This window comes from Delphinus delphis, chromosome 10 (genome assembly GCF_949987515.2).
Source record: "Delphinus delphis chromosome 10, mDelDel1.2, whole genome shotgun sequence".
Taxonomy (NCBI): Eukaryota; Metazoa; Chordata; class Mammalia; order Artiodactyla; family Delphinidae; genus Delphinus; species Delphinus delphis.
Window position 1 is genome coordinate 98,263,021 of NC_082692.2, and position 23,004 is coordinate 98,286,024.

Consider the following 23,004-nt stretch of genomic DNA (forward strand, 5'->3'; position numbering starts at 1 on the left):
ACTGTACCTTGAGCCGTGTCAAGAGGCCTTAGAGTGGATGGAGAAATCACTTTATAAAATCTCGTCATTTAGATGTTAATTTAGATGTGGCTGAATTAGCCGGGTGTGGTGGTACTATGCATAAAAAACGTGGAAAGGAGGCAGAGGCTTGCTAACTGCTTCCATCTGCTTTCTGACATACAACAGGTGATGCTGAGGGTATAGATTAAACCACGGGAAGGGGTAAATGAGGTTGGTAACTGAAAGCATCTTCTTCCAAAGGCTCTGAATCACCTGGGCTCTTGTTAAACATGCACATGCTCTGGCCTTACTTCAGATCTTTTCAGTCAAGTTCCAGGGGATTCTTCTGATCAGGCAGGCATCGAAAAATACCAGATGAGCATATTGTTTCATATACTTTGCACACTTCTAAGTAGGAGGATGTTGGTGAATTTTTCTCCACCCAAGCAAGGGACAAATCCTTATAACTTCTTTGATTGTGAATTGGTGCCTGGCCTCTCTAAATAGGTAGAATATATTTATTAGGATTTTGCATCAGGTGCCTGGATTTTAGATTTGCTCTGGGATTTCTATGCATGTCTAAGGAAGGTGCTAAAATTTTAAGTAGCAACTTCTGCTCTTTAAATTTTATGCATTTCTTGTAAGATTTTAGGGAACACAGCATATTGTGGAAGCTCAGTGCATTTGTAATACAGGGGATTTAAAGAGTTGTTGATGGGGAAGGACTTCATATTGCCTGGAAGATGTGAATGGTGGTAAGATGGAGTTTTTCTTGTGGTTTATTTGGGATGTGTTTCCTCTGAATACTTCAGGTATGAATAATTTGGTTGGCTTTGGGATGTTTGTGTTTTTCTCATCCACTCATTTCATAATTAATAATTAGTATTTGTTATGAGCAAATCACTGTGCTATGGACAGATGCAAATAGTTCAACCTATATCTTGCCCTCTAAAAGCAAGAGAGATTAAGAAGTAATTTTTTAAGTAATTATATTACACAAGCTGATTCTAAAACTCATTTGGCAAGGCAAAGGACCCAGAATAGTTAAAATAATCTTGAAAAAGAAGAACAAAGTTAGAAGACTCATACTTCCCAGTTTCCAAACTTACTACAAAGCTACTATAATCAAGACAGTGTAGTACTGTCATAAAGGTAGACATATAGATCAACAGAATAGAATTGAGAGTCCAGAAATGAACCCTGACATTTATGGTCATTTCTTGCCAATTAAACGGGGGGAGAAGAGCCTTTTCAAGAAAGTATTGGAACAACTGGATTTCCACATACAAAACAGTGAATTTGGACCCTTATGTCACACCATATAAAAAAACACCTCAAAATGGATTGCAGACCTAAATGTAAGAGCTAAAACTATTAAATAAGAAAACATACTAACTCTTCTTAACCTTGGGTGAGAATTGGTTTGTTATCTATGATACCAAAAGGCCAAGCAACCAAAGGAAAAATAAATAGGACATCAAGAAAGTAAAGTTCTGTGCTTCAAAGGACACCCATCAAGAAAGTGAAAAGACACCGCACAGAATGGGAGAAAATATTTGCAAAATCATATCTGAAAGAAACTCATATCCAGAATATATAAAGAACTCTTAACATTCAACAATATAAAGAAAACCCAATTTAAAATTTGGCCAAGAATTTGAATCTACATTTCTCTGAAGAAAGATAATATGAATGGTCAAGAAGCACATGAAAAAATGCTCAACACTTAGTCATTAGAGAAATGCAAATCAAAACCACAGTGAGCTACCACTTCATATTCATTAGGATGGCTACCTCAAAGAGACAAGAAGGTGGAGAAATTGGAACCCTCGTATGTTGCTGGCAGGAAAGTAATATGGTGCAGTCACTTTGGTCTTCAAAATGTTAAACATATAGTTACCATGAGATCCATTAATGCCATTCTATATATATATATATATATATACCCAAAAGTTATTCAACTTGTGAATAAACAAAATATGGTATATCCATGTAATTGAATAGTATTTAGCAATAAAAAGGAATGAAATACACATGATACAATATAGTAAGTGAAGCCAGTCATATATGATTCTATTTGTAGTAAATAGGCAAATTAGGCAAATCAATAGAAATAGAAAGTAGATTAGTAGTTGCCAGCATTTGGGAAAAGTGGAAAATGGGGACTAATTTCTTAGGGGTTCTGAGTTTCTTTTGGGGGTGCTGAAAATGTTCTGAAATTAGGTATTGGTGATGTTTACAAAATTCCATGAATATACTAAAAGCCACTGAATTGTATACACTAAAGTAATTTTTCTCAGTAAATTTTTTCTCAGTAAACCTGTTATTTTTTAAAGAAATAACTATTACATAAGTTATTTTGGTGATAAATACCAAAAAGAAGGATTTCACGTAATGAAGGCGTTATCTCTAAGTCAAGTGGCGGGTGGATTGAGTATTTATGAAAGAGGTGCGTTTGAGCTTGAGTGACTGTTATGGACGATGTAGATTTGGTTATATAGCTGGTTCCCAAAGGAAGAGCTCTGAGTCACAGAATTCGGCGTGAGACAAGGTCAGCAACGCAGTAATGTCTTTGAGAGGGACGTTGTACTTGAGCTTAGTAGTTGTATGAAGCCTGTGAAAAGATCAGAAAGGCAAAATGGGCCCAGATTAGGGGGGACCTTGAGTGCCAGCATGAGGAATTCTCTGCTTTTTTGGTCAGCTCTAGGAAGCTGATAAAAAGTGACACACCTCAGAGCTGTGTCTTAGGAAAATTAATCCATAGCAGAGTGTTGGATTCAGTGGGAGGGAGAGAGCTCACCTGTGGAGGTGCCCGTTAGGAGTCTGTCGCAGTTGGTGTGAGAACAGGCCTTCCTCTTTTGAATTTCCTAAAACTGGAATTAGTTTGGTGGAGTTCTGAGCCTTCTGAGACCAACTTGGGGAATTTGAAAGGCCTCACACACAGATGTTATTCTACTTCATTTCCTGGGAAAATGAGTCAGTTTCCTGGTAAAGAGCTGTCTGGGGTGCTAAACAATGGTGTGGGTGCCCCTGCTTGGCCACCCCATTCACTTCGGCTCCTTTCTGTTGCTCACCACCTGTGTTTTTGGTTTATATTTTCTCTTTCCTTCCTTCCTTCCTCTCCCTTTTCTCCCTTCCTTTCCGCTCCTAACTGAGCCTACTGTCTCCCTTCCCTTTGCCTTTAACTCCGCACCTCCAATCGTGGAACAGTTTAGCAGAGAAAAATACCAGTATTTCTTTGCACAACACAAAGAAAGTTTATTACCTGTATGAGAGAAAAGAGAATCAGGAGACCTTTTCATGAAACCTATATGGAGACCTTAACCTGTAGGCCATATCAGTGAACATTTTCATGGAAAATATGCTACATATGATAAATATTTTTCTAGGTAAATTTAATATTAAAGCCATTGAGATAGAAGGAGACTCACTATGAGAATTCTTTGGGCCTGTAACTTCCAGATCTCATGAGGATCTCAACATACCCATTTGTGACCTGCCGTTATAGTCTTTTCTGCTGGTCTGCCATCTCTTGTTTTGGTGACCTGGAGAGCAAACTTAGGACCCTGCTTGTGCCTCAAGCACTGTATTAGGAAATGGTCACCACCTTCCCGAGATACAGAGAACTAAAGATTGTCACATTTTCAAAGGTTCACCGTGAGGCCAGCTAACTTATCCCAGCTACCTAGCTTATCATTACTACCAAACACTCTCTTGATCTTGGATTACATTGAAATCTCATAACATATAGATAACGATGTTTAAAAGATTGCTATAGGCATTTCCTTTAAGGTTAGATCTTCCAGCAATAAGTATGCAAATGTAACTAGACTAGTTGCAGTGTGGGCTTAAAGGTGGAGTCGCCCACACTCAGAAGCCTGTCTCTTTAAAGAGTCCGCCAGGTTTCCTTGGTTTTGTTTTGGGGGAGTGTTGGTAGGGTGGCTAAAGGCAACAAGGACTGGGGGGAGAGCGGGGGGAGGGTTCTTTTGCTGTACTCAAGTGAGGCTGTTAAATGAGTGGTGAGCCCTCACATTGAAGACGAAAGCTGTGCCGTCCTGAGAGGGAGGGAAGGGAAAGGAAGGAGAGAGGGAGCCCCGGCCAGGGCCTGGCCAGGTTTGGGAGCAGGGGCCCGCTTCTGAATCTTAGCGTTGTCACTTTTTGTTCACCTGAGCCAAGATGCTTCACCCTTCCCAGCTGGAGTTTCATCAGTGGGGTAGTTGTCAAGACCAAATAAATTAACTCAAGAGAAGATTGGTGGTGTTTGGCTTATTGTAAATGTTGAGTCCTATGGAGACTTCAGAGATTTCACCATACATATTTTTAGTAATAATGTTTAAATGATATATGTAACAGTTGAAAGTCCCCTTTTGGTGTCAGTGTAGTTCTGGAAGTGTAGTGTCTGGATTACTTAAATTATAGTTTGCGAAACCTGGTTATAACTGACACCCCGTAAATGGAAATGAGTTGTAATTCAGAAATTATAACTGAGGTGCTCAAGGTGGTGCTGTTTCCCCATAAACTTGGTAATGCGCTCCATTTTATCCCTATCTGTTCCAACTCGGGCAAGTAACCGGATCTATATTTAGGACCATTTCTGCCTTCTGTAGTCCCCAGCCCTTCTTACTGAGGCCGCACTCCAATACCACATCCTAAAAATGCACACTTGTCCTATATTCGCTGTAACATACATGAGAATTGTCAGTAATAAACTAGTTGACTGGTTATATATTTGAAGACATTTATGAAAACAATACTTGAGATTTTACAGCTTTCTTTTTATATTTTGGAGTCAGTTTGTGTTTAGGTCTCAAATATGTGCAAAGCTTGTAGACCAGTTCTTAATGGAATAAAGGACCTCATATAGTTCTTCCTCAAACTGATTATATAGTACGAGGGAAAATATCTACATTGAACTTCATTCTTGTGAATCTGTACCAGGAGCACCCTATTAATTGTTTCCCACTTCTTGTCAGAAGCGACACACGTACTTCACAGGTGTGTCATTCTGGGCTTGATGTGCCTTGTTGTGTTTGTTTTTAGATACGAGGATTTCTGTCGCGGTTTGATAATGTCCTTCCTGTCAGCCTGGCATTTGACAAATGTACAGCTTGTTCTTCCAAAGTAAGTCGTTCTACATTCATGGGACTTGTTTAAAATGAGCTCTTCAGCCTTACTAGCCAGAGGCACTGAAACCAACTGAGGGCTTTCTGTGGAGGAGGGGAGGGCCTAAAAATGCCAAACCAGAAAGGATTGTGTTTTCATTTTATCTGTATTCATTCTCACGAGAAACCAGCCCGAGAAAGTGTGGTTTATAGTGTAGAGAGAGAGACTGAATTAGATTACTATAGTTCTGTATTAGTACTTGAATCATGATGGTAATTTGGACTCGAATTTGAACTTTACTCGTCTTTGTTCCTCCCCAGAGAGCTCCTCGCTTGTACAGACTATCCCAGAGCAATTTTTAAGTGTTACTCCGGGGATGAGGGGTAGCAGGCGGTCCTGGTGGTGTGTCTTTCGGAGATCTACATAATGACAAAGAAGGAGTAAACAGAGATTAGGGCCCTGGATCGGGAGCCAATAAAAGGGCCCATTCAGCTTTGATCTTTCCAGAGGGTCTAAAAATAGAGCTGGTATGTCCTCCATTGTAATGGGAAACGGCTGATGTATCTCAAAACTACAGTGATGGCATCTCATTTTTTAATAGGCTTTGAGATAGTCTGAGTTATTTTCACATGTACACTGTGTGTTATAGCTGATTTCCTTTTGGATACCTCTTTAAGCCTTCTAATGCCCAGTGATTTAACCTGGGCTTTTAAAACTCATGATTCTTGATAAGACTTTCATGTTCAAGTGTTATGCAAAATAGCGTTGGGGTCATTAATCCCAAACTCTGGCCTCTCGGTTATAATTTGGGACTTTGCTGTGTAGCCTACATCTGGCACTCTGAAAGGGATTGAATTCTAGGGATAGTCTCTCCACTCTGAGATGACACGCTTTCTTTGAAAACTTTACCTGGGTCTTGTCTTATGAGAAGCACAATCCTGACCAGTCAGTCTCTCTAAAAAGTTAACTCAGGGGGTTTCCCTGGTGGTCCAGTGGTTAAGACTCCGAGTTTCCAATGCAGGGGGCACGGGTTCGATCCCTGATCAGGAAACTAAGATCCCACATGCCGTGCGGCACGGCCAAAAAAAAGTTAAAAAAAGTTAACTCAGATTTGACAAACAATGTTGATAAATTTGGTTAATTTTAGGTGCTCAAAAACTTAGAGTAGCTCGTTCTCTCTTTTCTTCAAAAGTAAAGTAAGCTCCTGTTCTATCGTTATGCATCCCAAGTGTCTCTGTTGAGATTTAAAGCTGTTTGTTAGTAGTTATCCGTGAGCTCCTTTTTTCTGTAGGTTCTTTAAGGCATCTTCTATCTTCTCAAGTGAGGGCCTCAAGGACGTCTGTGTGCACTTCTGTCTTCGGAAATGCAGGTTTTAGGATTACGTGCTCTTCAGTGGAGCACATTTTTTTCTTTGAATGGCTAAGCTAATTGGTCTCAAAATAACTTGGCAGTATTAATTTTCATATTGAAATTGTTTGGCACCGGTGCCAGAGGTTTTTCTGTGGCTTTATGTAAATCTGGTTAGTCAATGAAATAAGGATAATTGGGTTCTCTAAGTGAAATGCAAACACTCATTTTTTCTTGTTCTATTTCTAATTAAATTAGCCCTTGAGGTACTGTTTACAAAAGGATCACAAGCATACCAGCTAGCTGAGGTCCCTTATATTCTTTGAAAGAGAATAGCTTTGCATTTTCTTTCACACTTATTGTAAGCATTAAATTAATTATAGGTATTACTTTTTTGTTAGCAAAATTATTTCCCCTTGGTGGTCATTCTGAGAGTCCTGCTTTACATAAACATGCTGGACGATTTAATACAAACTGACTTGGATTTTAACAGCTGTGCTATTCCCATAGGGATCACTTTTCATGTGGTCTGGGTATTAAATTTCTTTTGTGCTGAAAAGGTTGCTTCATTGGTGCATGTATTTCCTTACAGTAGAAACACAGCATTTACTTACTTGGCTAACTTATTTATTCGCTTAGGAGGATGTCATTCTCTATTATCTGCAAACCCAGCATTAATACTTTGAAATGACAAATCCAATTACATTTTCATCTCTGTGCATGTGAATTTTTCTTAATTCATACTTAGCATAATATTTTTTATACTGAGTCATATCATAGTTGTTATTGTTTCAAAAAAATTCTTTGAGGCTAAAAATGACTTTTAAAAATTTCTCCTTTGACATCCATGAAGTAATTTTTTCCTTTGGTAGTGTTCAGTATTTTTGCTTTTTTTTCCCCCTAGCACTAAGGCCATGCTTGTGTCTTGATTTAAGCACAAGTACAGAAAGATTGGGGAGGTAGAATAAACTATGCTGAGTAAAAATGCCTTCATTACCTTATTTATATCAGTAAAATATAGACTTTTTATAAGGCCTGAGGTGGGGAAGAGTACAGTTCTCTGCTTCTGTGGCAGGGAAGGCTAAATCATCTACACGCAAATTGTTCCTTATCCTATTTGATTTTAGCTTGGCATACAGCCAGGTGAATTGTTCCATCTTCCAGAAAAAATATTGAAGAATCTGGAGGGAGGAGGGTGGTGAGGAGTCGCTTTCATTCCAGTTTCTATTTATTGCCTTGTAAGACTTTCCAAAATGATAGTATCTGTCACTAGAATTTCAAAAAACCCTATTGGAAGGTATATGAGTCCTTTTTTAGGTTTCATAAAGGAATTCAGAGCCAAATAGTTGTGTGGAATTGCTACCAAAGGGAAAAGTACAGATTTGAAACCGATATTCTTGAAAGAATTTCTTATAATACATGGAGTTAATTTGTTGTTTTTAGATTTTCACCTAAGTAATTGGGAGGAAGTTAGGGTATTTGGAGGGGTACCTTTCTATTTTGATATAATTTTAAACTTACAGACAAGTTGCAGGAATAGTACAAGGAACTCCTTTACCCAGATCCCCCAAGTGTTTACATTTTTCCCCATTTGTGTGTATGTGCTCTTCTCCCTCCCTGCCTCTCCTCTTTTTGTTGAAACTGAGAGTGAATTGGAGACATGGTGATTGTTCGTAGCTAAGTACTTCAACATATGTTTCCTAAGAAAAAGGTTCTTATCTTACCTAAGCACAATGCACTTACCAAATTCAGGCAGTTTAATGTTTGTGTAACAATACTGTTATCTAATACACGGTCCATATTTCAGATGTTGTTATTTGTACCAGTAATGTTCTTCATAAGTTTTTTCTCCAGACCAGAATCCAGTTCAGGATCGGGCATTTAGTTGTCATGTCTCTTTGGCTTCCCTCAATCTGGAAAAGTTCCTTAGCCTTTCTTTGTCTTTCTTAACTTCACCACTTTGACATTTTGCCAGTTATTTTGTAGAATTTCCCTCAATTTGGATTTGTCTAATGTTTCCTTATGATTAGATTCAGGTTATGAATTTTTGGCAGGAATACCAAAGAAATGATGATGTATCCTCATGTCAGGAGGCACATGATATATTTTATCCCCTTTGGTAATGTTAACTTTCCCCCTTTCCATATTTGTAACTACCTTCCCCAACAGTGAGAAACCTGGCTCCCAGTATCCTGCATATATTCACTTAACTTGCTCAAGCCTGGAATACACAGAAAGTAGTTCCAAAATTGCTAGTCCATACCACTGCAGATAGTAAACCTATTACGTAGAGTTTGATCATTGTGCATGGTTCTTTTTTTCTAGGCAAAATTTACATACAGTGAAATGCGTGAATCTTAAGGGGACAATACTATAATTCCGACAAACACATACGCCCAGGTAACCTACATTTCAGTCAAGACATAGAATGTTTCCATTACGCCAGAAAGTTCCCTTGTACCCCTTCCCAGTCAGTCTTGGGGGAGGGGAGCAGTATTTTGAGTATTGTGACGGTTCTCTTTCCCTAGAAGGAGTAAAACTAGGCCCCTTCTGGTGTTTTATGTAACAGTAGCCTTGTTCCTGGGACCCAGAAGTTGACTGGAGACTTCTCTCAGATGTGCAGAGTCAGGAGCAGGGCTGTGCCTGAGGAGACTGCAGGCAGATGATTCTTGATCTTGTCGCACGATTCTGTCACAACCTTGGCAATATTGCAGGAACAGCCTATTACGAAGAAGCAGGCCCCAAACTTGGTTTTTATACCGTCTGGGACTGCCTAGTGCACAGATATAGCAAGATGTGCCCAGAAACCTGATCTTCAGATTTTAATTAGCCATTAGCAGCCCTAATATTATACTCATTCTGGTGTTTACTATTCGATGGGGTCTCCTGTTGACAGGTTATGACTGAACTTCCCAAAGTGACTTGTTATTAGCTTTTTGTGTGCACCTGTGTATGTGTGTCTTGCAGTGAGAGGGATAGGGTGGTGTAGAATATGTGTCAGCTGGTATCATCATATGGTCAACTGTGCTTGCTTTTTGCCTTTGTCATAGTCAGCCTGTCCATTTATCTTTTGATATTAATATAATCCTACCTTTCTTCTCTCATTTCTTTTCTCTTTGTTAAGAAAAGAGAAGCATGAAATGCCAAAAATTAAACTCAAGTATTTAAACTTTCTTTAAAGAAAAACCTCTATCCCAAAGCAACCTATTACCTAAAAGTTCTGCAGATGCACCGTTGAGGAGAGAAAGACAAATGGTAGATTTGGAAGGAGAGGTTAAACTCTTACCGTATGTCTGCTAGACATACGTTTATTCAACTGACATTTGAGTCCCTGCCGTGTACCAGAGATAGGGAGGTGATTAAAATAGCCACTGCCTTCAAAGAATACTATCAAAAGAGTGAGGGAGACCTATAAACCAATGCTGATCTCCCTAACATTGTTATATGCTCTACAGTCAAGGTGTATCCTCTTCTTAAGGTGTCCTGGTACCAATTAGCTTTGTAAATGGGGAAGACCAGGGAAGGTCTTGCAAGGGACTTGTAAGTTAATCTTAAAGGATGAGTAGGAATTTGTAGAAATACATGGGAGAGAGGACAAGAGGAAGGTATTCCAGGCGTGGGGGGATCACATGTGTGCCAGCCAGAGGCAAGAAAACATGGCACATTTATGAAGTTGTTCTGTGTAGCAGTTGTGACAGAGCCTGGGACACCTCATTCCCTTCACATTGTCCTCTTGGTGAGTGCCATTTTCATTTCAGCTCTTCTTGAGCTGGAATCTGGCTGTACTTTGTCTAGCACTTGAGGCTCTTTCTCACCTCGCATCAGGCTTAGGGGTTTCCTAGCCTAAGGAATCCAGCAACTGCAGCCCGTTGGGGGGCGGGGGGGCAGGGTGCAGAGGACAGGAAGGCAGGCGGGGGATTTCCAGGTCCTGGCTCTCCATCCCTTGCTGGCCAGCTGAGGGACCACAGGCAAGGTGCTCCCCGCTCTGCCGCCTCCCTTTCTTTTGTTAAATGAGTCAGTCGGATGAGATAAGCTCTGGCTGTCTATTGACACTTGAAGTTGCTAGCTTTTATATTTCCTTTACTTACTTTTATTTAATTCTTTATTCCCCAAGCAGTGCATTTTCGTTGCAGAAAAAATCGGAAAATATATTTAAGGAAGTAATCGACAGTATTCCAGCCACGCAGATCATTGTTAGGCATTGATGTCTACCCTTCTTGGCTTAAAAAAAAAAAAACAATCCTATCTTTTATGGGTATGTGCAGATAATTTTTCTCTCTGAACATTGCTATTGTAAGTTTGAAATTAGCTTCGCAGAGAGGGATTTATGGTGCTGCATCAAGCATACTCTCTGCTTCTCTGATTTGATAGGGTTTTAAATCTCAGTCATTTACAAGGACCGGCCAGAGCCCCATCGGAAGAGCTCTCCAAAGTTGTGCCAGGAATTTCTGCATACGGCTTCTCAGTGGCAAATATTACTCAAAACTGGGCTGCAGCCAGGTGTTCCTTCTTCTTTCCAAAAGGGACATAAATCTCTGATTTGGAAAATGATGCGTAACCCCCAGGTTCCCTTTTTCTCTCTCATTTACCTAGTGAGGCCTCAAGTCTCCTGTTGTAATGTGCGATGGATTCCATATGGATAGTTGTGTGGTGTAAACTGTTATCTCATATCTTGTCCTTAGCAACTAGAGTTCCCACAACTTCCACAACTGCTCGCTTCCCAAAAGGAGATGGAATATCCAGCCAGAGCCAGTGTGGAGTATTTAGCTACAAGCCCTAACCTCAGAGCTCTTGGCTCTTCACCTCCTTGAAAAACCTTGGACGTTTCTCCCTTTGCTTCAATTTCCTCATCCATAGAGTGGGGAAAATATTTTCTGTTTCCCAGGGAAATTGCAATGGCTGACGTGTATCCAGTTCCCTGTGACCAAGTACCAAGGCCTTTGCCCACTCCTGGGACTGATGTTGACATCAGAAATAAGAGGAAAACAAAGACCCCTGTGATTTCATTAGGTCTTCCGGGGTGTGTGGCACCCTTTCTGGGGTCACTGTTCACAAGCAGGTACAGTGAAAGGCCTGATTGAAAGTCAAGTCTGCCTTGGCTTTGAAAGACTGCAGAAACCTTCCATCATGGTTCATGATGACTATTACTGCCAAAACCTTTTCTGTGATTCCAGAGAACTCAGTCTTGCTAGTTACTTCTAACCTGAGACCACCTAATCGGTAGCTAAAGTTTGTGCTGCTTACTCCTTTTCTGTGTCACCTGAGGTCACAAAGACATGCCTCGCCTGTCCTAACACACTTTTTTTTTTCCTTAGAGGATCTCTAACATCCAGACTAGAAAATTTAGGGCTGTGTTCTCCTTAGGTGGTTCCACAGGCTGCCTGGCCCAAGCATAGGCTTCAGGTTATTGAAAATCTGAGTTCCTTTTAGTTTAGAATTAATCTCATTCACTTTTAGCCTTTCCCCCAAGCCCAACCCTTGACATAGTGGTTCTTAAATTTTTTGAGTCATGGACCTCGTTCAGACTGATAAAAGCAGTAAACCTGCTCCCCTGAAAAATGGAAGCCACACAGTTTTGCAGGCAATTTCATTGGCTTTGTGAAGTCCCTGAAATGTGCCTGTGGATCCTAGGAAGGCATCCTTGCTCTGAGTTTTTCTTTGGTACCATCCCCACACTCTCCCAGACAAGACCCTGGGGGATGTGGGTGCAGCCAGCCACAGCCCCACCATGACTTCTCTGTGTGGCTTGGGAAAGTAGCCCTCTCTCTTTGGGGACTCATTTTCCTCAACTGTAGTAAAGGGAGATGCCTGGGCTGATGTACCACTGGGTTTTGTTACCTGACTCTGACATTGTTGTAGTCTCTTGATCAGCTACTTTGTTTCTTTAGGCCAAGCAGCATCCAGGTAGGGGAGGGGAGAGATAGCGAAGCGGCTCAGAGTTCTAAGGGTTATTTGTCCTTTCTTTAGTGGTGCATTGATTTGACTCCAGATGGGCAAAGAGCCCCAGCTGTCATCTGTTCATGTTCCTTCTTTTCTTCTTATTTATGCGATACGTTTGTCTTCCCTCTTCTCTCCTCCTGTTTAGTACCTTTGTAAGGTAGGGAGGGAAGAACATGGTAGTAACCGCTGGTTTTTTGAAATAAGGGTGCCATCAGCTTGAATTGGGAAACATTTTATGGATGTACATGCTTATACATACACAGGTTGCATATAATATATATATAACTGTTCAAATTGAGTACTTAAACTCATGTAAATATATGTATGGTTGTTTATTTTAATGACTGTTGTCATAGCAGTTCAACAAACATTGGAGCTTCTGTTTCATGATATATTTTTGGATGATACAGAGGTCAGTAAGACATTCTCAGAAGTTTCTGATGATATCCTTCTGGACAAGATAGGAAAATTATAATACACAATTATGTACCTCAAGCACGTCAACTTATTTAAACATCTTGACCCAAGAAATGTTCCTAAGCTTAGAAGGGATAATTAGTTCCTAGCAAAAGGTAGGAACTGGTTAAATATGTTTTGAATGGTGAGAAAAATTAATGAGTGTTTTTGTAGATGAATAAACGAACAGCACAACAGGAAGAATGGGAAGATAGGCTGTGCCCTCCAGGAACTCAGTCGGGTAGGAGTCTAAGGCTTGGTAGCAGACGCTCTTTGCCTACTCGTGCAGAGGCATGATTTATCATGAAGCCATAGGTGGTAGCTATTACTGAATGTTACATTTCAGTGCTCTGAATATTTGTTCATCTGAGCCTCTTTCCAGCTTTTACTATCTCATTTGCTTTAGTTGATGCTTTCGATGATTTGTTATTGTGTGGCAAAATCATTTCCAAAGTATATTAAAATAAGGAGCCTTTGGGATTCATCAGAGATGACTTAACATTTTATGAAAGGATACATTCTGGCAGTGAGCTTTTTGCAGGGTTTTGGTTGCTCTCCTGCAGGATTTTTAAAAGTCCATTTTATTTTTTCTAAAAGGTCTTCCAATATCCTGTCCAGGTATTTCTAAAAGTACTTATCACTACAGCCTTTCTTGCCATAGAAGATTGAAAGAACTGTTTGAGAACATCCTATTCCCAAAGTTACTGTTGTTATAACTTGTTTATATAACATCTTATGTGGTGATAGTGATAAATTCTAAAGTATCTGGCCTTCCCTGGTTTTAAGTAATTCTTCCAGCATACAAGTTTTATTAAACTTTTTTTCTTAACAAGGAAGAAAAAACTACGTATTTCTGTTTTCTGGTGTATCTAAGGGCTGGCTAAAGCACACACCAAAGTTAGATATCTTAAATTTATAACTATCAGACTAAAACTGGGAAACTAGCTGCTCTGTGGTCCTGACACGGCTGCAAGCGTGCCAAAGGTGAACAGTCAATGGGAGAACAGACATAGCAAATCTTGTAAATTAGAAGAACTATCTTGACACTAAATAAGTGTACATCCAACAGAGTTTTAAGGAACGGCAGCATCACTGGGATGATTGCCCATCCCCATGAGGACTACTTTGAAGGGTGTGTTGAATGGTCACAAGGCCCACAGTCAGAACTCCAGACAGCCTAGGTGTCTTGGCAGTTGACTCGAGTTACTGAAGCATTTGGATATGTTTAAGACCTTTATCAGCACTCCAACTTGGAACAGAAATCTGTGCAAAAGTATATTTTTGTGTTGTTTGTAAATGCGGGAGAGAAAACTTGGGTTTTTCCTAGTTCTCAGTTGAACTTCACATTTCCCTTTCCTTTTATGTCAACTTTTTCACGAAGATGATAACAAAAGTGGGATTGAAGGAAGTGGCAATGTTTCTCTGTTGCATTAAAACCCCTCACACATCCCGAGCACGGAACGTGAGCTCCACGTTGCTCTTTCTTAAAGAAGAAAGCCTGACTAGAAACCGTCCGTGGGATTGCTACTGTACCCATATCTAGATTTTCTCTTAGTTCGGTCTGACCTGACAAACTTGACTTCAGTCACAATGCAAGTGGATTTAAAAATAATAGTAATAACTGACAGCACAGTGACTTCCTGGTAGGATAACATGCATAAGTAAGAAAGCAAAAACACATACGCAGCACTTGGCCCTACTGGAGGAGTAAGAGTTTTATTTCACAACATCTGCTTTTCTTTGCCTAATCACTCACTGCTTCCTATTATTGAGAATGTTCCAGTGGGCACTTAATACCTGAAAAATGAGTCCTGCATCGCAATATCATGCTCTCTGCAGAAGGACTGCAAGTTCCAAGAAATGGGCCGTTTCAGTGACCCCTGGGGGCGGAGTGCGGTTGGGGGGGCATTGTACTTGTTTCAGTTCTGCTGTGGTAGCTCAAAACAGTTGACAAGTTCTTCTTGGGAAATTGCTTCAGATCTCACAATATTTTCCTCTTAGTAGCCTCAGCAGTGGTGAATTCTTGACCTTTGAGAGTGGGTTTGATTTTTTTGGAAAAGGCCAAGAGTAATTTGAAGCTGTGTGTTGAATAAAGGGAACGAGCCATTTGCAAGAAAAAGTTTTAAAATTTTTTAAAGAATTGCAGAGGCTTCAAATGGCTTGCAGGTCTGAACAAGTGAGAGCCCCAGTACCAGGAACTCCAAGTATACCAGCCTTTGACTACAAGCTGGCAGAAAGATAACAGGACACTTGGACATGGTTTGTACACTAGAAATGAGCACTGGCTTTTGAGACGATGCCACTTACTAACTACGTGACCTATGACAAGTTTCTTGAAGTTCCTGAGCTTCAGTTTCCTCAGGTAGAAAATAGTTAAAAATTCTTTTTTGGTGGCGATGAAGATTAAACAAGAGCTGGTATGCCGAGTGTCACGGGCGCGGCACTCTGTAAATGTTTTCGATCGCTCCTTTGTACAAGCAGAGATCCGGTGCCATTCCCCTGTGCTTTATAAATGCACTCATTTTGTAATTTACAGCCATAAAAAAACTTGCCATCTTTAGAAGTTGACAAAAAAGGAGGGGAATACAAAAGGATGAGCAATTCTTTTAAAAGGGGCATGGGCCTCAAGAGGTCAGCAAATATTAAATGTGCAGGCTATTAGATTCTTTGTCTTTTTCTTTCCTTTTCAAGCAAGCTGTTAATCTAGGGGTTTAATTATTAATCAAAATGAAATGAGATTTAATGTTCCCAGGAGTGTGAGCTCTGGGCAGGGGTGAATCCTCTTATTTCCTGAAGATCTGTGCAGGTAATCTGTGGCCAGTGTTGGGCCTATAACTTGAGAGGAGCTGACATGAACCTAGGGTAAAGACTTCTTGCCTGTGCTCCCTCTGAATTCTGAGTTTCTCTGTGCTCTTTGAGGCCAGGACGTGAGAGTGTGGGTGGCGCTGCTGTGACAGCACCAGGCTGCTGCCTGTTCATGCGGTTGTTCTGGTCCCTGCCCCACGCTGCTGCCCACAGGCCTGTCTCTAGCCTCATTGATCTTGCCACCTCTTGCTGGAGCTGTACCATGAGTGGGCCAGTGCAACACGAGCAGAGAGGATCAGCTGCCTTGGCTGCGGCATTTCTGCCTTCCTTTGGCATCACTTGATGGGTGTTTTCCCAATCTCTCTTTCAAGCTTCCTGTGAAGGTGCTAGCAAGGGGGCTTACCAGTCTATCAGGTAGAGAGATCACTAGGTTCAGAGAAATTGCATGAGAGTCCAGGATTCCCAACTCCCACTTCACTTACCTACCGTATTAAACACCTCTCAGACAATGAGGTGGTAGGATTAATTCACACTCAGAGAATTCCAGTGTACTCATTTGGGGTTGGAGGAAGATCCCACTTTCGATTTTTAAATTTTTTTTATTATTATTTTTTACATCTTTATTGGAGTATAATTGCTTTACAATGTTGTGTTAGTTTCTGCTGTATAACAAAGTGAATCGGCTATATATATACACATATCCCCATATCCCCTCCCTCTTGAGCCTCCCTCCCACCCTCCCTATCCCACCCCTCTAGGTGGTCACAGGTCATGCTACCATATGACCCAGCAATCCCACTACTGGGCGTATACCCTGAGAAAACCATAATTCAAAAAGAGTCATGTACCACAGTGTTCATTGCAGCTCAATTTACAATAGCCAGGACATGGAAGCAACCTAAGTGTCCATCGACAGATGAATGGAGAAAGAAGATGTGGCACATATGTACAATGGAATATTACTCAGCTACTTTAAATTTTTAGCAGGCTCAAGAACAGATTGGTTAAGCTCCTTGGTGAACCAGTTGGTTGACTACCCCTGGGGGACTTGTCTTTTTAAAGGGGAATCCTGATACCAAGAGGAATGTGTTTCTGAGAGTTGTCTTCAGACTGTACCATCAGGAACATTGTGTGGGCTGGAGCAACGTCTAGTGCCCCACCGATGCAGGGTGGGTGGTGAAAGTTTCCAAGGTTTTCCTCAAAAAACTGTTTATGACAAACGTAGTTCACTTTCCTATTTTGGTAAATTTTTAGCTTAAATTTTTTAAAACATTTGGAGTGTAGGGACATACAGCTGTTAAGAATCCAAGACAAGTGCTGTTTTGAAAGTACAAATGCTTCTGTTTTGCATTTACTTAAGCAAGTAGGATAGTTGCCTCTAATATATTCCTTTGAATACAGATACTGTTTAAGTGACATCATTTTGTGTAGAGTACTGAGTCCAGGTGGTTTGGGGGAAATCATTGGAGGCAAAAAAAAAAAAAAAAAAGAAAACGAAAAAGCTTGGGTATCATTGCATTCTAGGGGCCAAGAAACAGAATGATGGTATTTTTGGCAGGCTCCCAGCAAAACCCACACCCCAAGACTGTCTTCGTAGCTTCCTGTGGTTTTCCCACTAAAGAGAAACAGCCTTTCTCTTAGAGGGTCCAGGCTGGCAAGTTAGTACCTCAGCTTGATCAGCGTGATGTTCCTGCTTTGAGGTTCTGTCCCAGCAGTATTCATTTGGGAAATTTGATGCACCACAGTTGTTGCAAACTGAACTGAGCCAGTCTCACTGCTCCCGACAGTGCACATCTTTTTGGTAGACATCGGTAGCTTCCAATAATTAGAGGTTGTTATGCTACCATGTGGTCTGCAACAATAAAATCAAGACTCAGACCACATTTTGCCACACATATGAATATTTATTAGCAAGCAGGCACAAAAGTTAGGCATTCAACCTGTTCTTACAGACAAAAGCCCCAACCTTTTTGCTTTGGCTGTGTAGCCCGCATCAGAAGTTCAGTAGAGACAGGTGTGGACATATTCTCATTACAGGATATATCTAATCTTTCCATTGGATCAGGTGATGAAATTCTCTGTTGAGTGTCCAGACCCAGGACCAGAGCTCTAGGCCCAGAGGGCCACTGAAGAGAGTGTTAGGTTGCCTGCTTTGCCAGATACTTACAACCCACATGTACACACAAGGTTCAGTGCCCCTGTACAGTCGTTCTAGCCAACCCATATATATATTGAACACTATTATTTTAATCAGAAAAATTCTTTCTACCCTCCTTTTCTCATTAGGGAACCCTCTAATATAGATTTAGATAGCCGTAGTTGATACACTTAAGATAGTCTGACTCTGAAGGTTGGACTTCCAGTCTTTCAAATGTGAAGCAACCATACCTAGAGTATGCATTTTTTTTTTATTAAGGTACCTGAAATACTACCTACCTACCCCTAGTGGTTAAGAGTGTGTGTGTACATCATCTGTGAGCACACTATGTATACTGAAGTATTTAAAAACATAGATAGTAGTATAGTAATAGGTAGCTCTTGTTTGGCTCCTGGAATACTGTGTCTTGTGTAATGTTGCCAGCCAGTGATGAGTGACCTGAGTTACCAGCTGAGCACTAGCCTGCTGTGGTGAATTACCCAGAGCCATGGATGAGTGGTTCACCCATGGAGCAGAGAAAGGAGGGAAGAGAATTATAATTTTAGTTGATTTTATAGGCTTTTTCAAGTTCTTTTATGTTCCTTCACTTGATATTCTGGTAAGTGTGGAAGTATTATTTCCCTACCCAATTTTGCAGACAAATCTTTGTCCAGGGTCATAGAATGAATAAATTACAGGAACTATAACTTTGTTTTTAAAAGTATAGTTGATTTATAATATTATGTTAGGTTCAGGTGTATGTATTTCTTATAGGTTATTATAAGATATTGAATATAGTTCCCTGGGCTCTACAGTAAATCCTTGTTGTTTATCTATTTTATATGTGGTAGTGTGCATCTGTTAATCCTCTACTCCCAATTTATCCCTCCCCGCTTCCCCTTTGGTAACGACATTTGTCTTCTATGTCTGTGAGTCTGTTTTGTAAATAAGTTCATTTGTACTGGTTTTTAGATTCCACGTATAAGTGATATCATATGATATTTGTCTTTGTTTGAGTTTACTTAGTATGATAATCTCGAGGTCCAACCATGTTGCTATAAATGGCATGATTTCATTTTTTTATGGCTGAGTAATATTCCATTGTATACACAGACACATACACACCACATCTTCTTTATCCATTCATCTTTTGATGGAAGGGGAACTATAACTTGAAATCTCATCCTGTGTAGTTGCTCTGCACTACAGGGGTAAGTTGCTACCAAGAAGAACTGTCACTATTCTTCAAAGAATATCATAGGACTTTGTACTTTTCATCTTGCGGTAGGTGTTGTCAAGCTAAGGCCATGTACCAACGTTATAACATATAACAGAATGCTGGGAGGTTTCTACTTTAACTAGTGGTAAGTCATGTAATTCAAACAGCTCTCTTACTGAAGTCACTTAAAGAAACTAGATAAAAATTTGTTTAATCTTAAACATTTAAGAACTAATAAATTGTGAGGAGATGAGTTAAGATTTGGGAGAGAGTGTAAACACAGAGGAGTGAGCCTAGCACTGGCATCACTTTTGTCTTGTGGTCATTTGCTGACCAGGAAAAGGAAGTTGAAAGTCTGAGCTCACCTTTGGTGTCCTTTCAAAGTTAGGGAGATAAAAATTGTAGTCTGAGTCTTTGAAACCTGGGAAACCTGGTGAACTATTCCTTACTTTGGATTGGGACTCCCTGAAGAGAGATGTCTAGGAATAAGGGTGAACTAGTAGTAAACCAACTCTCACATTGGCTGCAGCTGAGTTTCACATTATCTGAGTGGCCCAGAAACCATAAGGGTTACTTGGAATTAGATGATTCCATTTAGCTAATGCCCATAGGTAACAGGTAAAAGCAATGAAATGTTCTCAGAGAAAGGTATAATGATTCTATTCTCAAATGATTTCTACAAATAAATTTTCAGTTACAGCATCTGGCCACAATTATAGATAACCAGGCACACAAAAAGAGAAGACAGCGTACGTGAGAACCAGCCAAAGCAACAGACAACAGAAATAGACTCACAGAGATTCTAGGTATTGGACTTACCAGATGCAGAGTATAAAATACTATGCTTACAGTATTAAAGGAAATAAACACCAAATTTTATTTTCAGCAAGGACTGAAAACTCTAAATTGTGGCTTTGCAGATTAAGAAACAAATTCCAGAACTGAAAATGTAAGAACAAAATGAACAAGTTTATAGGCAGTTGGACACAGCTGAAAAGCAAATAGTGAACTGAAGAACTGGTTAGAAGAAACTATTCAAAGTGAAGCACAGAGAGAGGGGGAAAAAATGAAATATATAAAAGAGAAGGTAAGAAAAGAGAGTGAGGCCTATCATGTAGTTGGAGTCTTAGAAACGAGAGGAGAAAAAGAGTGCAGTATTGGAAGGATCATTGCTAAACATTTTTAAACAGATGAATGACCTCAAACTTAAGATCCAAGAAGCCCAACAAAGCCCAAACAGTATAAATAAAATGAAATCCACACCTAGACTCGTCACAATGAAACTTCTGAAAACAGAGTACAAAGAGGAACCTTAAGGCAGTGAGCGGGGGAAATGTCATTAACTTTAGAAGAGTGATGGTCAGACCGACAGGTGACTTTTCTGTCACAGAGTATAAAGCAAAGGGCAGTGGAATAATGTTTTCAGTGTGCTGAAAGAAAGAGTTGCCAGCCCCAAATTTTAGACCCAGCAAAAAACAGTGTTCAAGAATGAAAAGAAAGAGGTAAAAGTGAAGGTTAAAGGTATTTTATGTAAACAAAACAGAGTCTACCACCAGTTGTTTGCACAAAAGGAATTCCTAATGGGTATTCTTCAAGTAGGAGAAAAGTAATCCAAATGGGAGGTCAGAAGTGTAGAAAAAAATGAAAACAAAGTGGTAAATATGTGGGTAACTCAAAGTGAACATTGACTGTGTAAGATAATACAGTGGTGGATTTTTTACAATACAGAGAGATTTAAAATACAGGGCAGGGCTTCCCTGGTGGCGCAGTGGTTGAGAGTCCGCCTGCCGATGCAGGGGACACGGGTTCGTGCCCCGGTCCGGGAAGATCCCACGTGCCGCGGAGTTGCTGGGCCCGTGAGCCATGACGGCTGAGCCTGTGCATCCGGAGCCTGTGCTTCGCAACGGGAGAGGCCACAACAGTGAGAGGCCCACGTACTGCAAAAAAAAAATAATAATAAAATAAATAAATAAATAAAAAAGAATAAAATACAGGGCAAACATAGCATAAAAGTTGGGAGGCGGTAAGTGGAATTAGTCTGTTCTTAGATTTGTGCATTGTTTTGGAGGAGGGTAAAGGTGTCGATTAACTTTTCACCTTGACAAATCAAGCATATATGTTGTAATACAGTAAACATTAAACAAATAGAAAAATTTTATAACTTCTAACTAACAAAAGGAATGCCCTAATGAGAAAGCAATTTAAAGGAAGAAAAAGGGAACATAGAACAAGTGAAATATATAAAACACAAGAAGAGGTGGTAGACTTAAACTCATACATCAGTAATTACATTAAACATAAATTGGCTAACTATTTTGGTTGGAAGACAAAGATTTTTCAGACTAGATTTTGTCAGTTTTATGCATTATACAAGCAGTATATCTTAAATCTATGGATACAGAATGATTGGAGATAAAGATGTAAAAATGTGTACAATATAAACGCTAATCACAAGAAAGCTGGTGTAGCTATGTTAGTAGCAGACAAAATAGACTTCAAGCCAAAAAGCATCACTATGTGTTACTATTACTTTTCAATGATCAGTTTTAATTCACCAGGAAGATAGAATTCTATATTTGTATGTACCTAATAACATGGCTGCAAAATATATAAAGCAAAATTTTACAGAACTGTAGGAGAAATAGGCAATATGTAATTACAGTGGAAAATTTTAACAGATCTTTCTCAGTAACTGATGATAGAAGCATATAAAAAAAATCTGTAAAGGTTATTGAAAATTTGGTCAACATGATTTATAAACATATTCTAGTGAACACACTACACCAAACTGAAGTGCATGTTCTTTTTAAGCAGGCACGTAATATCTTACAAGAATTTATGATAGATTGGATTGTTAATCCTCAACAAATTTCAAAGATTGATATTATACCTAAAATATGTACTCTGATTCTAATGTAATTATGCTGGAAATCAGTAACAGATAAATAGAATATTATCTCCATATGTTTGGAAACTGAAATATATAACCCTAAATAACTAATGAGTTAAAGAAGATACAATGGAAATTAAGTATTTAAATAAATGATAAAAATATTTCATATAAAATTTATAGCATATAGATAAACAGTACTTAATAGAAAAATGTATAGCCTTGAAAGAGAAAAGACCCCAAAGTAACTAGCAAATATTGTCTCAAGAAGTCAAAAGAGCAGCACAATAAAAAACAAGTAGAAGGTAGAAACTACTAAAGACGAGCAGAAAGAAGATCAACAAAGCTAGGAGTTGGCTCTTTGGAAGGACCTATAAAGTTGATAAATCTCTGGTGAGGCTGATCAAGAGGAAAAAGAAGGCACATGAACATGTATCTTAAAAACATAGAATTGAAATTTTAACTTCATTTACAAGAGACAACATTTATAAACTTGGCTTTTAGAAACAGGCAGAACTAAGTGATATTGTTAGGGAAGCAGGTTTAGGTGGAAAAATTATACAAGTCAGTGTTTACCTCGGAAAGGCAGGTAGGGTGTCGTGATTGGGAGGTGGCTTTGTAGGGACTTCTGATGTGCTGATGTTCTTGACTGGGTACTAGAGGTTTACTGTAGAGTGCTCTACAGTATTTTAAGCTATGTATTCCATTTTACTTTTCTGTGTTATTTCACAAGAAAAAAGGTTACAATAATAAATAGGCATTCTGCATGCAGGTTTTTGCAGGCACAGCCATCATTTACACTGTTCTCTGTGCCAGATGTGAAGGGTCTCAACCTGACACAACTGCTTTTCAGAGCATGGTCATCCACCTGAAAGTTTCTAATGTAAGAATTTCTAGAGAGCAGAGGTGGCCTACTGGTAGATCACACAACTCAACAACCTTAGGCCATAAGAGACGGAGTCCAAAGGAACTACCTACACCACACTGAATTTAAGCCAGTTTATATCTACTTTTTGAAATTGAGACTACTGTTTCCTCTTACGCCCAGCACTCAAATACACATGCCTGCAGAGGCTAGGCCAATAAACAGAGTGGAGAGGACTAGGT

General features: G+C 39.7%; 1 protein-coding gene across 5 annotated transcripts in view; it reads left to right on the plus strand.

Annotated features, from left to right (window-relative positions):
* The window catches only part of ATG7 (autophagy related 7), a 243,864-nt gene that overhangs the window by 76,294 nt on the left and 144,566 nt on the right, over nucleotides 1-23,004 (plus strand). For 3 of the 5 annotated variants that reach the window (XM_060023057.1, XM_060023061.1, XM_060023060.1), the window contains exon 17: nucleotides 5,041-5,121. The exons of the other annotated variants lie outside the window; for them this stretch is intronic. In XM_060023057.1, the coding sequence (XP_059879040.1) occupies nucleotides 5,041-5,121 (81 nt within the window). The remainder of the gene's footprint in view (nucleotides 1-5,040; nucleotides 5,122-23,004) is intronic. 5 annotated transcript variants of the gene reach the window in all.